Source organism: Abramis brama (genome assembly GCF_963993115.1).
Source record: "Abramis brama genome assembly, chromosome: 23".
In the NCBI taxonomy this organism is placed as follows: domain Eukaryota; kingdom Metazoa; phylum Chordata; class Actinopteri; order Cypriniformes; family Leuciscidae; genus Abramis; species Abramis brama.
In genome coordinates this window covers 15,613,721-15,627,983 of record NC_139985.1, presented here as the reverse complement: position 1 = coordinate 15,627,983, position 14,263 = coordinate 15,613,721, and the positions used below count along the sequence as shown (strand labels likewise).

Below are 14,263 nucleotides of genomic sequence, written 5' to 3'. Positions count from 1 at the left end.
CATGATTCTAATATATATATATATATATATATATATATAGGCTATATATTTAACAGTCCACATTCGCTTATAATGTAGCGGACATGGCAACACTAGTTCAGCTCGTCAGCAACCTGCACGGGTGCGCGCATTCGCTCTGTATGGCACTTTATGTTAAACGGCTTCACTGTAACAAAATACAGACCTACTACGCTGCCATTGCTATGATTTTGGGATAACTTATGCTACACTAATATGATGAAATACATTATAAAGGCAGTAAATGTGACGCTTCCCCCCATGTGTTTGTTTTCCATACTCTCTGTGGAACAACTGCTTATGATTGCATTGTAAAGTACTTTGCTTTTATTAATGAGAGTAAGGTTTTAAAAATAAATATATAGAAAAGACTGACATCAAAATCTTTTTTTATTTTTTTTATTTTTTATTTAGCCTATTATAAATACGTTGCATATCATAATGTAGGCTACGTAACAGAGCTAGATGAAGTTGAAAAAAAGTCATTCAGTAGGCTACAGTCTAGTCATTTCAGCGTGCTTGTGCCTTTAAGCGAATCTTTATTCGCTCCAGTCCGCCTTAAAGTGCTAAGCATGTGTCTGTGAGGGCCTCCCCCTGGTTGCCCTGCAAAAGCCTGCCTGACTGAGCTCTTAAGGTGGACCGGGTGAGATATGCTGTGTGTCGTATGTCAAATGACTGTTATGAGTTCAGAAAGAGTTAATTCCCACGGTCTCTCTCTTAACCCCACAATGACCCTGTCCAATAATTTGGATAAATGTATGACTCTTCACAAGTCATTTAATAATTCACATATTATTTCTCAGTAGAGCACATTTATAAATATCAGAAAATCAGTATGTGAAATCGAAAATCTAATTCTATATCCTCGTTTTTGCAAAGAGCAAAAACGTTTTAAAAGCAGCTGCACATTCAATTATTTATGACAGTATCCAATAAATGGTTAATAATTAAATGCACAAATAATTCAATTTAACAAGCACATGCCAAACAAACTGAATGTAGAAACTGTTTTTTAGACTGCAGTACACAATTGGATAAAACGGGAGAAAAAACTGCTTGGAATATTGTGAAATATTATGTTTATTATTTTTATTTATTTAAATATATTTATATGTGTGTGTGTGTGTGTGTGTGTGTGTGTGTGTGTGTGTGTGTGTGTGTGTGTGTGTGTGTGTATTTGAAAGCATCACTCGAGCTCATCTGTTGCCCCAATATATTTATGCCTTAATATGATGAAAAGACCTCAAGCCAATAACTTATACCAGTCTGAAATTGTCATCGTAGGTGCATGTCCACTGTGAGAGACATAATCTAAAAAAAAAAATCCAGAAATCACAATATATGATTTTTTAACTATTTATTTGTATGATACAGCTGCAAATAAGTATTTGAACACCTGTCTATCAGCTAGAATTCTGACCCTCAAAGACCTGTTAGTCTGCCTTTAAAATGTCCACCTCCACTCTATTTATTATCCTAAATTAGATGCACCTGTTTGAGGTCGTTAGCTGCATAAAGACACCTGTCCACCCCATACAATCAGTAAGAATCCAACTACTAACATGGCCAAGACCAAAGAGCTGTCCAAAGACACTAGAGACAAAATTGTACACCTCCACAAGGCTGGAAAGGGCTACGGGGAAATTTCCAAGCAGCTTGGTGAAAAAAGGTCCACTGTTGGAGCAATCATTAGAAAATGGAAGAAGCTAAACATGACTGTCAATCTCCCTCGGACTGGGGCTCCATGCAAGATCTCACCTCGTGGGGTCTCAATGATCCTAAGAAAGGTGAGAAATCAGCCCAGAACTACACGGGAGGAGCTGGTCAATGACCTGAAAAGAGCTGGGACCACCGTTTCCAAGGTTACTGTTGGTAATACACTAAGACGTCATGGTTTGAAATCATGCATGGCACGGAAGGTTCCCCTGCTTAAACCAGCACATGTCAAGGCCCGTCTTAAGTTTGCCCATGACCATTTGGATGATCCAGAGGAGTCATGGGAGAAAGTCATGTGGTCAGATGAGACCAAAATAGAACTTTTTGGTCATAATTCCACTAAACGTGTTTGGAGGAAGAAGAATGATGAGTACCATCCCAAGAGCACCATACCTACTGTGAAGCATGGGGGTGGTAGCATCATGCTTTGGGGGTGTTTTTCTGCACATGGGACAGGGCGACTGCACTGTATTAAGGAGAGGATGACCGGGGCCATGTATTGCGAGATTTTGGGGAACAACCTCCTTCCCTCAGTTAGAGCATTGAAGATGGGTCGAGGCTGGGTCTTCCAACATGACAATGACCCGAAGCACACAGCCAGGATAACCAAGGAGTGGCTCTGTAAGAAGCATATCAAGGTTCTGGCGTGGCCTAGCCAGTCTCCAGACCTAAACCCAATAGAGAATGGAGGGAGCTCAAACTCCGTGTTTCTCAGCGACAGCCCAGAAACCTGACTGATCTAGAGAAGATCTGTGTGGAGGAGTGGGCCAAAATCCCTCCTGCAGTGTGTGCAAACCTGGTGAAAAACTACAGGAAACGTTTGACCTCTGTAATTGCAAACAAAGGCTACTGTACCAAATATTAACATTGATTTTCTCAGGTGTTCAAATACTTATTTGCAGCTGTATCATACAAATAAATAGTTAAAAAATCATACATTGTGATTTCTGGATTTTTTTTTTTAGATTATGTCTCTCACAGTGGACATGCACCTACGATGACAATTTCAGACCCCTCCATGATTTCTAAGTGGGAGAACTCGCAAAATAGCAGGGTGTTCAAATACTTATTTTCCTCACTGTATACATATATATATATATATATATATATATGTATGTGTGTGTTTTTATTTGCATACAATTTGTGTAGAACCTCTTTGAACACCTACAAAAGAATAATATACTCATAGCATTATTGGTTTTACTTCAATATGATTTTTGCCATACAAGTATTATGTAAAATAATGTACATTAATTAAAAACTATTTTTACTTTTTTAAATGTTTTAAGAAGGCAAAATCCCTCTTCTCTGTGTAGTTTTGTGTGTGAGTGTTTGACATTCAAAGATCTGGTTAAATGTTTTCTCTGCTGTAAGTAACATGTTAAGCCTCACATGGCAGGTTATCAAAAACCAAGTAGTGATGGGTATTAGCCTAACATGGTCGAACTGGCAAAGGGGAACTGGCACTAGTGATTTCAATAAAAAATAAAAAAAACAATTAGGTGTGACAGAATAATATTTCATGGTAAATATATTATGTCAGCTGTGTGATGGGATTTTTCTTGTTGTGTTTGCCTTCAGTATGCTTTGTCATGTAGGAACAGACTGGTTTAATGAACTAATGGTCTTACTGAAATCCCTTATATTGAAGAGATTACCTTTAAACATCTTTGATACAAAGGAACAGAGACACAAAATTGAAAGAGTAAGGTGCCTGTATTTTTTAAAGACTACAAATATATATTTTATGACCTTGACTTGACATCATTTTATTTAAATTTAAACTGTCATTTCAAAGCTCCTGAGATTTGTAGCTTTTGTTGTTAGGATTGGGGATCAGAACCCTGTTCAAAGGTGTAAGTTCAGCAGGACATCAACCAGATGGCAGCAAGATTACAGTGAAACGTCAGGCAGGCATCAGCACACAGATGCAGCAGTTTTAAGAAGACAACATTCAATGACGACAGCACCAGTAATACCTCAAAGTGATTCACATCTGAGAAATACTGAACCGTGATATTCACTTTACGGCTGACCTCAGGAACTTCAGGTAAGTGTTCAAAGGCTTCTGTGAGATGTATTTGGAGTTTCTGTTTTAATTCTAACACATCTTTGTAGTCAATTTTGCATAATAGTAAGCTGGAAAGATAGACATTTACACAAACATTTAAACAAATATTTACTGTATCAAAACAATAGGAATAAAAAAAATATGAATGGTTGAATCTAGTTTTTGACGATGTTACCTTTTCTATTTTGTATATATAATGTTGTATATTGCTGTTTGTTGCACACTTAAGTCATCATTACAGTTATAGCCTCTGTTTTATATTTTAATATATAAACGATATATAGGATGGCACTACATTTTTAAAGGTAATTTGTCAATTTCAGTAACAGCTTTCACACCTAAACCTATTTAATTTAAGTAAACCTTTTAAATTATTGGTTCATCAAATCTTAGCAGGTCATGTTCACTTGAGAATGCTGTTCACTCAAGAATGCTTTTTCAAATGTTGTATGCTATAAACAAATCAAAAGTTATTGTAAAATAAAGTTATACATACATTGTAAAATTGGATATAAATTGACAAATGGCACAATGCAGACGCTGTAAGAAGCACTTGTTAGGTAAAAAAAAAAAAAAAAAAGTAAAAAGTGTACCAAATATTATTGTAGCTGACTGTAGTCCCTGGTTGGGACCTAAATTTGGACCAAACTTTCAACCTTTACATTATTTTTCACTTTTTTCATATCCCGTATCTACATCCTATATTAATATACTGTACATTTATCCAGGTTTTGATTTGGGGAATGCTATTCACCTTTACTTTGAAAAGCGTATAGCTTCTAAAAGTCTTTTTAATTCATGTATATCCTGTTCTGTCTCGATTCAGCTCCTGGCACCGTTTTTGCTTGACGGCCTTTGGAAATGGCTTGGCTCCTCACTCTGATCTTTGGACTGCCTCTTCTCCAGAAACCTGTCACTTCCCTTGGCGCTAACTCAACACAACCCTTAAAACATAACAACCTGAGCATTCAGGCAATTGATGGCTTTTCAAAAACTCTACCCGCGACACATCACTCAAGCTGGAATGAGGAAAGAGTTGACAATAGGTTGTCCAAAGACTTGCTTTTACCTCTTTGGCCCAACTTTAGCATAAATGATGGCTCAGGGGAAGGAAGTGGACTTCAGCAGAGCCTTGAGGTTATGATGCCCCCTAGTGGTCCACTGGAGATGGACGTGTTCGTTCCAGACAGAGTCGAGAAACAAGATTTTGAGGTGGAAGAGTTAGGTGCTCCACATTCCCCTCCAATTCCACTAAAACTAACCAAGTATATTGATGATGATGATAATGATGATGAAGAAGATGAAGATATCATTTTAGCAAACAATAGCAGTGCCCCTGATGAAGCCACGTCCACAGTGGTTGTTCAGTTGACTACACACACCCACATTAATAATGACAGAATAAACAAAGACCACCCTTTGTTGACAACCATCAAACCAATTACAGAGAAAAACACTGCTGAAAACTCTCCAGTCAATATGTATTTAGAGACATTTAATAAAAATGTAGAGGTGAACAACAAAGAAAACTGGAAGACTTCTCAAGATACAAAGTATATTGCATTCAGACAGATTTTAAGTTCCATCACAAAGCCTGAAACATCAGGACACAATGGCACGCTTGTGACGCAGTCTGGCTCCATTCAAGGGTCCTTTGAGAATCTCATGGTGGGAGAGGAACGTTATGTCACCAGCCATCTGCCTGCAGCCACACCTCCATTAAAGACTGGTGAGTATTTTCTTCTGTTTCTTCTGTGTTTTTTTTTTTTAAAAACACTGCATTGTCAGTACTGAATAATAATAAAAAAACTGAGCAAGAATGTAAGCAAATCAAGGAAAGAAACAGTGATTATTTGTATGAATTTTAGGTATGAACAGTCATGAAGGGACTACCTCTGTTTTACCTGTGGGGTCATCATCCACAACTACATCTGTTTTGCAGGCAAAAAACAAAGCCACAAACTCAAAAAACAAAGGTAGTCATAAATATTGCCATTTTCACTAAAACTGTAGACAACTTTTACACACTTTTATTAGAGTAAAACAACTTGTTGAGTGTTCTAACTAAAATGTTCTCCATTTTCATTATAGATTACGAAAGGCCAGAATGGTTTGGACGTTTGTTTGGACCATTAACAGAGAGTGATTTATCTAGTGTCATAGGTACATGCATACTAGGCCCATGCGTGGTCTCCACCGGTGGCAATGTGACCCGGCTACAGTGGGAGGATTTAAAACGGACACTAAGCTTTGCTTGGGAGGTCCATGTGTTTGGCTCAGCTGCACTGTTCCTGTTGGTAGCGGTTGCTGCAACTTTTGGAGTGATCAGTGGGACTAATATGCTCCACCCCTTTTGCAAGACATTCACTCTTGCTAACATCCTGCTTCTGCTAACAGGTCTGCTTCGATTTGTACAGCTCATTATTGACCCGTATGGTACCAGAAACATTCTGTCTCGCCCTGCCCTCACTGCTTTGTATAACTTACCAATTCCCTTACTGCTCTGGGCCCAAGCCACCTTGGCACTTTTTGCTCTGAGGGAAGAAACATCTCCTCAACGGCTTTCAGTTACTGGGGGACTGGCAGCACTGCACTGTATCTCCCTCCTGTTGGCTGACCTTCTATCCAAAACCTTGTTGCCAGCACTGCCATTAATGTTACAGACATTTACTATTTGCTGGGGATTACTGCTTTGTTTAGGAATCTTTTTCCAGTGTCTAAAGCATCTCTGCATCTCCCACAGGTCTGCTCTACCAAGGTGGAGTGCTCCGAAAAGTTTAGAAAACAGTGTCAGGCGCGTACTGTTGCTGTGCGCCCTCCTTGGGATGTTCTCCTGCGCTCTGCAAATCTATAGTTTCCTCTGGCTTTATGGGTTACTTGGGGACTGGCGCAGATTTGGGTGGGGCTGGTGGTTCGGGCAACTCTCAGCAAGACTGTTTGAGCTGGCCTGGAGTTTCTCTCTTCTACTACTGGGATCTAGGGTGTTCTGGAGACCACAAGGGAGTAAGCAGACAGCTAAGAGAGGAGGGAAGGGGAAACACAGGAACAAGCTGTTGGACAGGTTACAAATGGGGTATTGGTGGAGCCCGGAAAAGAAATGGGCTGAACTGTTGCCAAATAACTGGAAAGGTTACAGGCAGTCGTGTGCAAATGTCAGCCAGTCTGTCAGCCAGTCGGTGATCCGAAACCATGTAACTCCAGCGACCTCAATCATGACTGTGCATGAAAATGTGGGAGTTATTGGCGGAGGTGTCCTGTTTAACAGCAGTTACGACCACCATGCCTCTCCTCTGTGGACTAGCGGTGTGGAATGGCAAGAACACGACTGCATTCTCTCACTTATTGAGTTTGACCTTCATCCCCCTTCACCCATCAACCTCCATCATAGCATTGACAACGCCCTCCATCATGCCCACTTGCTTGGTGTGGGTAACCTTTTCTCCCCTTCTTCACCCTCCTGGACCCAAAATGAGGGGTCAGGTGGACCACTCTTCGAAAATGTTGTGTCCCCGACCACCTCAGCTAGCAAAGCCTATAGGTGGGCTTTAGATACTGGCTCGAGTTCTAACTCCCCTGAGCATCTTGGGACTGCAGTACAACATACTGAAGTGTCTGTGATTGAGCCCCTGGCTTCCTTGACTCCAGAGACCATTAGGAAAGTGTGGGAGAGAGATACGGTCATCCCAAGAGTCACTGTGGAAGATGACTGCACCATAGCGAGTGAAGATGACGTCACTAGTCTTTGAACTACTAAGAAGTTTAGCACTTTAGCACTTTCCACATGCAAAATAATGTTTTTAAATAGACAATGGACACAATAATCTATACTATTTAAGTAGTTTAATGGATAAAATACATTAAAAATGTATTATTAGTCATTTTTAAAAAAACTCTCTCTGTTTGTCTGTGTATGTATATTACTGTGTCCCATACATACAACTTATATGTGGTTAATGTATGTACTGTGCTGCCTCTGAATCCTGTTTTTATAAACTGCATCATAATAAATAAAGGGATTATTGTACCTTATTGTAACTTATTGTGTCCTATCAGCAAGGACACCAGCCCCCGGTTTCACAGAAAAGGCTTAAGCCAAGTCCCAGACTAAAATGCAAGTTTGAGCTGTTTTAACTGAAAGCAACTTGCACTGACATATCTTAAAATATGTCAGTAACATTGTTTTTTCTAGGGCACATTTATGAGGGCCAACTCCAATAGAGGCATGGACTCCTCCTGGGCATGGTCAAACGGAGTATCCATTGGTGACATCTGTGCGGCGGCTGGCTGGATTCTTCACTGTCCACCTTTGCCAGATGTTACAGCTTGGACGTCCCTGCTCTACAAGCACGGGTCCTGTCTGTTAAGCTGGGCTTTGACCTCTACGCGAGCTCAGCCCGTTTGAAACTTTTCCCTCGAGTACCTCGCCCTATCTTAGCCTTGCTGCCTTCAAGGGCCTTACCCCATGTGTCTTAGTTGTTACTTCTTTTTTTATTACATGTTGCCCCAAGTACACATTAATATGCAAATTAGATAGATATGTTGTATTGAATGGAACTACATATTTATGGCCATTTTATCCACATATTGAATAAAGTAAAATGGCATATAAATTCATTCTATTATATCTTTCATAACATAGTTGAGAATCATGTTTATACAAAGATTGGTTAAAAAAGATCCTGAAACCTGAAAATTGAGGGAAAAAAACAAAAAACATTGTTTTTGCCTATACATGTCATTTTATTTGTTAAACAACTGTCAACTATAGTGGACATAGCATAACATATGAGTAAAATATCACACAAACAAGGTTTTTGTTTCATATAAAAATTTAATGGCATGAAAAAATTATTATTTCAAAAAACTTTTATTTCTGGGTTTAGGAGGTTATATATCTACTGCTGAATTTGTTATCAGATCAACAGAGAACACATCACAGTTTTGATGTTAGTATATTAATAAAAATATAAATATGTATACATGATACAAATGTTTGACTAGTTTTAAAGTTTTATTATTTTTATTCCTGAAATCCACCCTTCTACTGAGATCAGGATAATTCTGATTTTTAAATTTACAATACAAAAATTACAATACAAATTCGCAATTTGATCCAGATCAAAACTAAGATTGCATTTTGAGATCTTATCCGATTCCAGAACCCCCTTTTTTCTTTTGAACAACCCATTTTCAAGATTTGAACCAATACGATAAATGAAATCGGATCAGGTTACTTTTGAATAACTGTGTGCAGAAACCATTAGAAAAGTGTGGGAGAGAGATACGGCCATCCCAAGGGTCACTGTGAGATGACTGCACCAGCATAGCGAGTGGAGGTGACGTCAGTCTTTTAGTTTAGCACTTTCCACATGCAAAATAGCAGATTAATATTTTTTTTTAATGGAAACAATAATCTATAGTATTCAAGTAATGTGATTCTTATATTATTTTGACTAGATTTTTAAATAGACAATGGACACAAAAAATGTATACTATTAAACAAAACAAAAGCGTAATGGATAAAGTACATTAATGAATCATTTTTAAAAGCTCTCTCTCTGTTTGACTCTGTATGTATAATCATGTGCCCCAGACACATGATTAAAATTTGTTTGTTATTTTTTATCATACAATAACATTTGTATTGTTGTCTATGTATTGTGACACTTCTGAATCTTGCATTATAATAACTAAAGTGATTATTGTACCTTATTGTAACTTATTGAGTCCTTTCAACAAAGACACCAAATGTTCAGAATTTTGGCATCACTTGACTGAATTGTCAATAGCATACACACATACTACTCTGCAGTGTTTGCTAGTATGCTATTCCAAATTAAGCCCTTGTGTTAACTGTCAGCTTAATGAGGCACAGGTGAAAACAACAAGCTGATTGAGGAATAGGTCAACCTGTATTAGCGAGTGATTCAAAAGTGAGTACAAATAGCATAGTATGTCTCAATAAGCTTGTCAATGTTTATAGTCAAGAGTCTTTCAGTAACTGTTTTTTTTTGAGGGGGTACTCTGTTGAATAGTACAACAAACTCACCATGCCTTGGACAAAGGGCATCTTACTTTTCATGATATCTGTGACCATGTTGATGTCTTTAAGGGCTAGTCCTGAGTCCTTTTCTGAAACTGGGACTGCTTACAGAGCAGTCTCTGAAAACACCATCCATTTTGGCAAACTTTTATTTGGTGCTCAAGGTGTAGTATCTGATAAAGAAATGGAAATATCTGGGCTGAGGTCAGCAGAACAGTCTGATGAATACCGGTCAAATGAAGAAGGTAATTTGAGATCTAATTTAAAGTGGACCTACTTTTAAATGCAACTTAACTTGAATTATTTTTAAGAGCGGTTCGAGCTTGCTAAAGCTAAGCTGCGACGTCTGGGTCCCTTTGTGCACTGTGGAAGTGATTCAATGACCTTGCGCATTCCAGGACAAATAAGGATGCCACACTTTCTGGTTGATCGAGGTAAGTTGTTTTGGAGGTGTGTGCGTGTGCGTGTGCGTGTGCGTGTGCGTGTGCGTGTGCGTGTGCGTGTGCGTGTGCGTGTGCGTGTGCGTGTGCGTGTGCGTGTGCGTGTGCGTGTGTTTTTTTAAATCATTCTAACATTTCTTTAATAGGAGTTGAGTCACCAGTGCCTTTGTCTGAGATGCCATCCAGCTGTGGTTTCTCACTGAAGCGGGCACGCAGAGCTGTTTCTCTTGATGCTCCATACCAGGGCTGTCATGTCAGACAACAGGTTAGTCTGCATGATAAAGATGACAAGTGCACTGTAGCTCTCCAAGTGAAAAGTGGGCCATGCATGATTTTTTTTTTTTTGTATTTTTTTTTTATTTATTTTTTTATCCCCAAATCACCTAACAGGGTGGACGTTATGTTCTGCCACTCTTTATGATGGGGGCTCCAGTGGAAATGTCTTGCCCTGTGAGTCCTCCCCTCCCTAAAGTGTCCTGCCTCCCTTCTGGCATGATTATCTCTCTTGCCGGCAGAGCAGATAATGTTAAAGTTCGAGGCAAGTCACTTAATTCTTTGTTTAATCTAAGAGGTGAATGAGCTTTGTTTTAGTTATTTTTCTCTTTCCTCTTAGTTGATGGATCATGGCAGCCTCTGCTTCTAGCATATTCTAAATGTTCATTCACATTGGAGACTGTTGATGGTTCACTGGTTATCACTGCGCCATTCACAGGAAGCTGTTGGGAAATGAAGGTACGAATAACCGAGTGCCCTTGTCTGATTCAGCTATGTATGCTAGTTGATGGTTCATGTCTTTCTCAGGATACTGATATGCAGCTCCCTTTAATGTACGGTGACCGGGAAGTGACTCTTTCTTGTCCTGTGACACAACCAACGCTGGCCCCAACAACCATTGATCCGGTCCAGGACCCAGCTGACAGTCAACAAATGTTTTACCCTTTCCCAATTGGAAAACCTTGGGGGTATCCTCCATATTTTCATGGTCGCCCTGGTGTAAGACATGTACCTCCCACTGTGCCACCGACTACTACTCTTCAAGACCCTTACCAACAAATGTTACAACAAATGGATCCCATGTCAAAGTTTTATCCGTATTACTTTAATTCTAGAGATTCACCTGCCGCAACACAACTTCAAAAGCCCAGGTACCCGATGTTTCATCATCCCCATATGTACCACTTCAAGAGACCAGTTGAAGCAGCAACTACACCTTCCACAACCACTGCTGCCCAGTTTGATCAGTTCGCAGCACCTCCGCATCAACCGTTCATGTACCCGGTGCATCATCCCCATCATCCCCATCATCCCCATCATCCCCATCATCCCCATCATCCCCATCATCCCCATCATCCCCATCATCCCCATCATCCCCATCATCCCCATCATCCCCATTTTCAGAATCCCTATATGTACCACTTTAAGAGACCAGTTGAAGCAACAACTAAACTTTCCACGACCACTGCTGCCCATTTTGAGCAGGTTGCAGGCTATCCTCCACTCTACCCAAAGTTTTATGGCCCTCAATCTTTTGTTCCTCCTAGTGTTCAATACCCATTCATGCCCCAGCATCCTCAGGATCCAGTCTTTTCTCCTGCTCGGTCAAAATCTATCTACTGGTCTCGCAAACAATGAATGCGATGAGTAATTGGAGTTATTCCAAAGTGGCAATTGATACTGGAGACTCTGACTTTAGTTTTTTTTTTTTCAGGGTTAAAAGCCTAATAAAATTTCATGACACTAATTGTGTTTTTGTTCCCTTCCTTAAACTGGTTTACAAGTGTTTTTTTGTTTTGTTTTTATCGCAAATTTGCAAATGCTTAAAGCCAGCATGATAGAAATTAAGACCTAATGTTCCAAATCTTAAATGTAGTATAAAGTCTCTACTTGTGCAACAGCAGCTCAATTACTAAAATATTACACATTGAAACCTTAAAGCTGCAGTTGGTAACTTCTGTAAAAATGTATTTTTTACATATTTGTTAAAACTGTCATTATGTCCTGACAGTAGAATATGAGACAGATAATCTGTGAAAAAATCAAGCTCCTCAGGCTCCTCCCAGTGGTCCTATTGCCATTTGCAGAAATACACCGCTCCCGGTAAGAAACAACCAATCAGAGCCAGGAGGAGTGTCTTAGCAGTGTCAATCAAGCTCGTGTACATGCTGATCACACCCCTCTCTCGCACAGCGCGCACCGTCGTTCAAAATCTAGATAGCCGGTGTGCCGCAGCTGTGCTAATGGTGGACAAACAACCAAAACTGCCAATTTCTCGAGTGGCACCTGCTCATACAACAAAGACAGGTAAACGGAAAAAGACAGATGACGATAAACAAGCCCGTCGGAGCCCATTGACTCAGTGTCAAAACTCTAGCCGCATAACATACAGATAAAATGTCACGCACTGTGCAAAGCAACAGTTGAAACCTGCTAATTCACTGGCTTGTCATGTTGCTGAAATAATGTACTAGCAAACCTTATTTAGCATTACACATCGCTAGAATAATTACTTGCATACTGTAACGTTACCATTATATTATCTTGCTAGCTATTTATAACTTATAGAAAGAGTGCAACGTTATGAAGTTACATTACATGTATTGCAAAATACGGATCCAATCTCAGATGGAGGCATAGTAAGGTGAAGTTCTTTCCATTACTTGGACATACAAAGAAAGGGACTCTTTGAATTGGTTTTGTTCAATGTGGAAGCCAAACAACTCAGAAACAGAGAGAATAAATGTCTGGGAGAGGAATAGTTGGAGGGGAGAAGTAATTAAGACCAGGACAAAGAAGAGATGAGGAAGAATGTGTGCTTGACTGCATCTTTGCTTTCCCCCTTACACCCTTTCTTTGTATGTCCAAGTAATGGAAAGAACTTCAACACATTACTATGCCTCCATCTGAGACTGGATCCAGCTATTTCTTAAAGGGCACCTATTATGACCCTTTTCACAAGATGTAAAATAAGTCTCTGATGTCCCCAGAGTGTGTATGTGAAGTTTTAGCTCAAAATACCCAACAGATATTTTTTTACAGCATGTTTAAATTGTCATTTTTTGGGGCTCAGAAAAACGTGCTGTTTTAGTGTGTGCCCTTTAAATGCAAATTAACTGCTGCTGCCGGCCCAGGGGGCGGAGCCTCACGAGCTCGCGCTTCAGTCAGGACAATCTCATCTGATAATATCAGAACAGAAACTCTCAGTTGCATGTTCATTTTGACTCGGAGTCGGACAATAATGCCCACAGAGCCAGAGAATATATGCTGTATGGAGATAGAACAGGTATAGTTTAGCTTAATTATGGTTATAACTTATTTGTCATCTGCTTTTATCCACTGTTAATACAAGCCTGCTGTAGCAGACCTCGTCCGAATAATGACCAAAATATACTGATGAGTTCAATTAAGTTTATTGTACCTCACACAAAAGATGAAGCATTAGTTTTACTCCAGAAAATCACTGTAAGAGCTTAATAAACACAGTATAAGAAGTGAGCATTAAAGTCTTATCCATAAACTCTCTCTCTCTCTCTCCATTTCATTAGCATGGAACATACACAGCGAAGTACACAAAACACTCATTACAACTAACAGTAAACAAATATATACACACCTTTTCAGTCTGTGCTTAATAACATTATATCCGTAAAACGACTCGATGTGCGCGCTCTCACTTTCATTTCTGCCGTGGTCAGTAACGTTAGGCCTGTCGCTCCGGAGACTGTAAGCTTGATCAGAAACAGTACAGATCCATCCTCGAGTAACACCGAGAGTAAATGAAGACTGATATGTTCATTCTTACATCCAACAACAACACACCTCAATCGCTTAGGAGACATTCTTGTCTACAGCTGCTCAAGCGTCAAAACAATGGCGGACTCTGTGTCCACCTCACTCAGGGCGGGTCTATGCTCAAACTGAAGTGTCAGTCAACCGTCGTGGGAGGGGCTTGTGCAATTCTACGTCACATTGCATAGA

At 39.7% G+C, this 14,263-nt stretch overlaps 1 protein-coding gene across 1 annotated transcript; it reads left to right on the top strand.

Annotated features, from left to right (window-relative positions):
• The first annotated feature begins 3,561 nt into the window (after window positions 1-3,561).
• LOC311074950 (uncharacterized protein) lies at window positions 3,562-7,829 on the top strand. The gene is made up of 4 exons (XM_084101994.1): window positions 3,562-3,784; window positions 4,632-5,534; window positions 5,674-5,781; window positions 5,897-7,829. The coding sequence occupies exons 2-4, from the start codon at window positions 4,667-4,669 to the stop codon at window positions 7,549-7,551; spliced, it is 2,631 nt and encodes an 876-aa protein (XP_083958120.1). The 5' UTR covers window positions 3,562-3,784; window positions 4,632-4,666; the 3' UTR covers window positions 7,552-7,829.
• The last annotated feature ends 6,434 nt before the right edge of the window (window positions 7,830-14,263 follow it).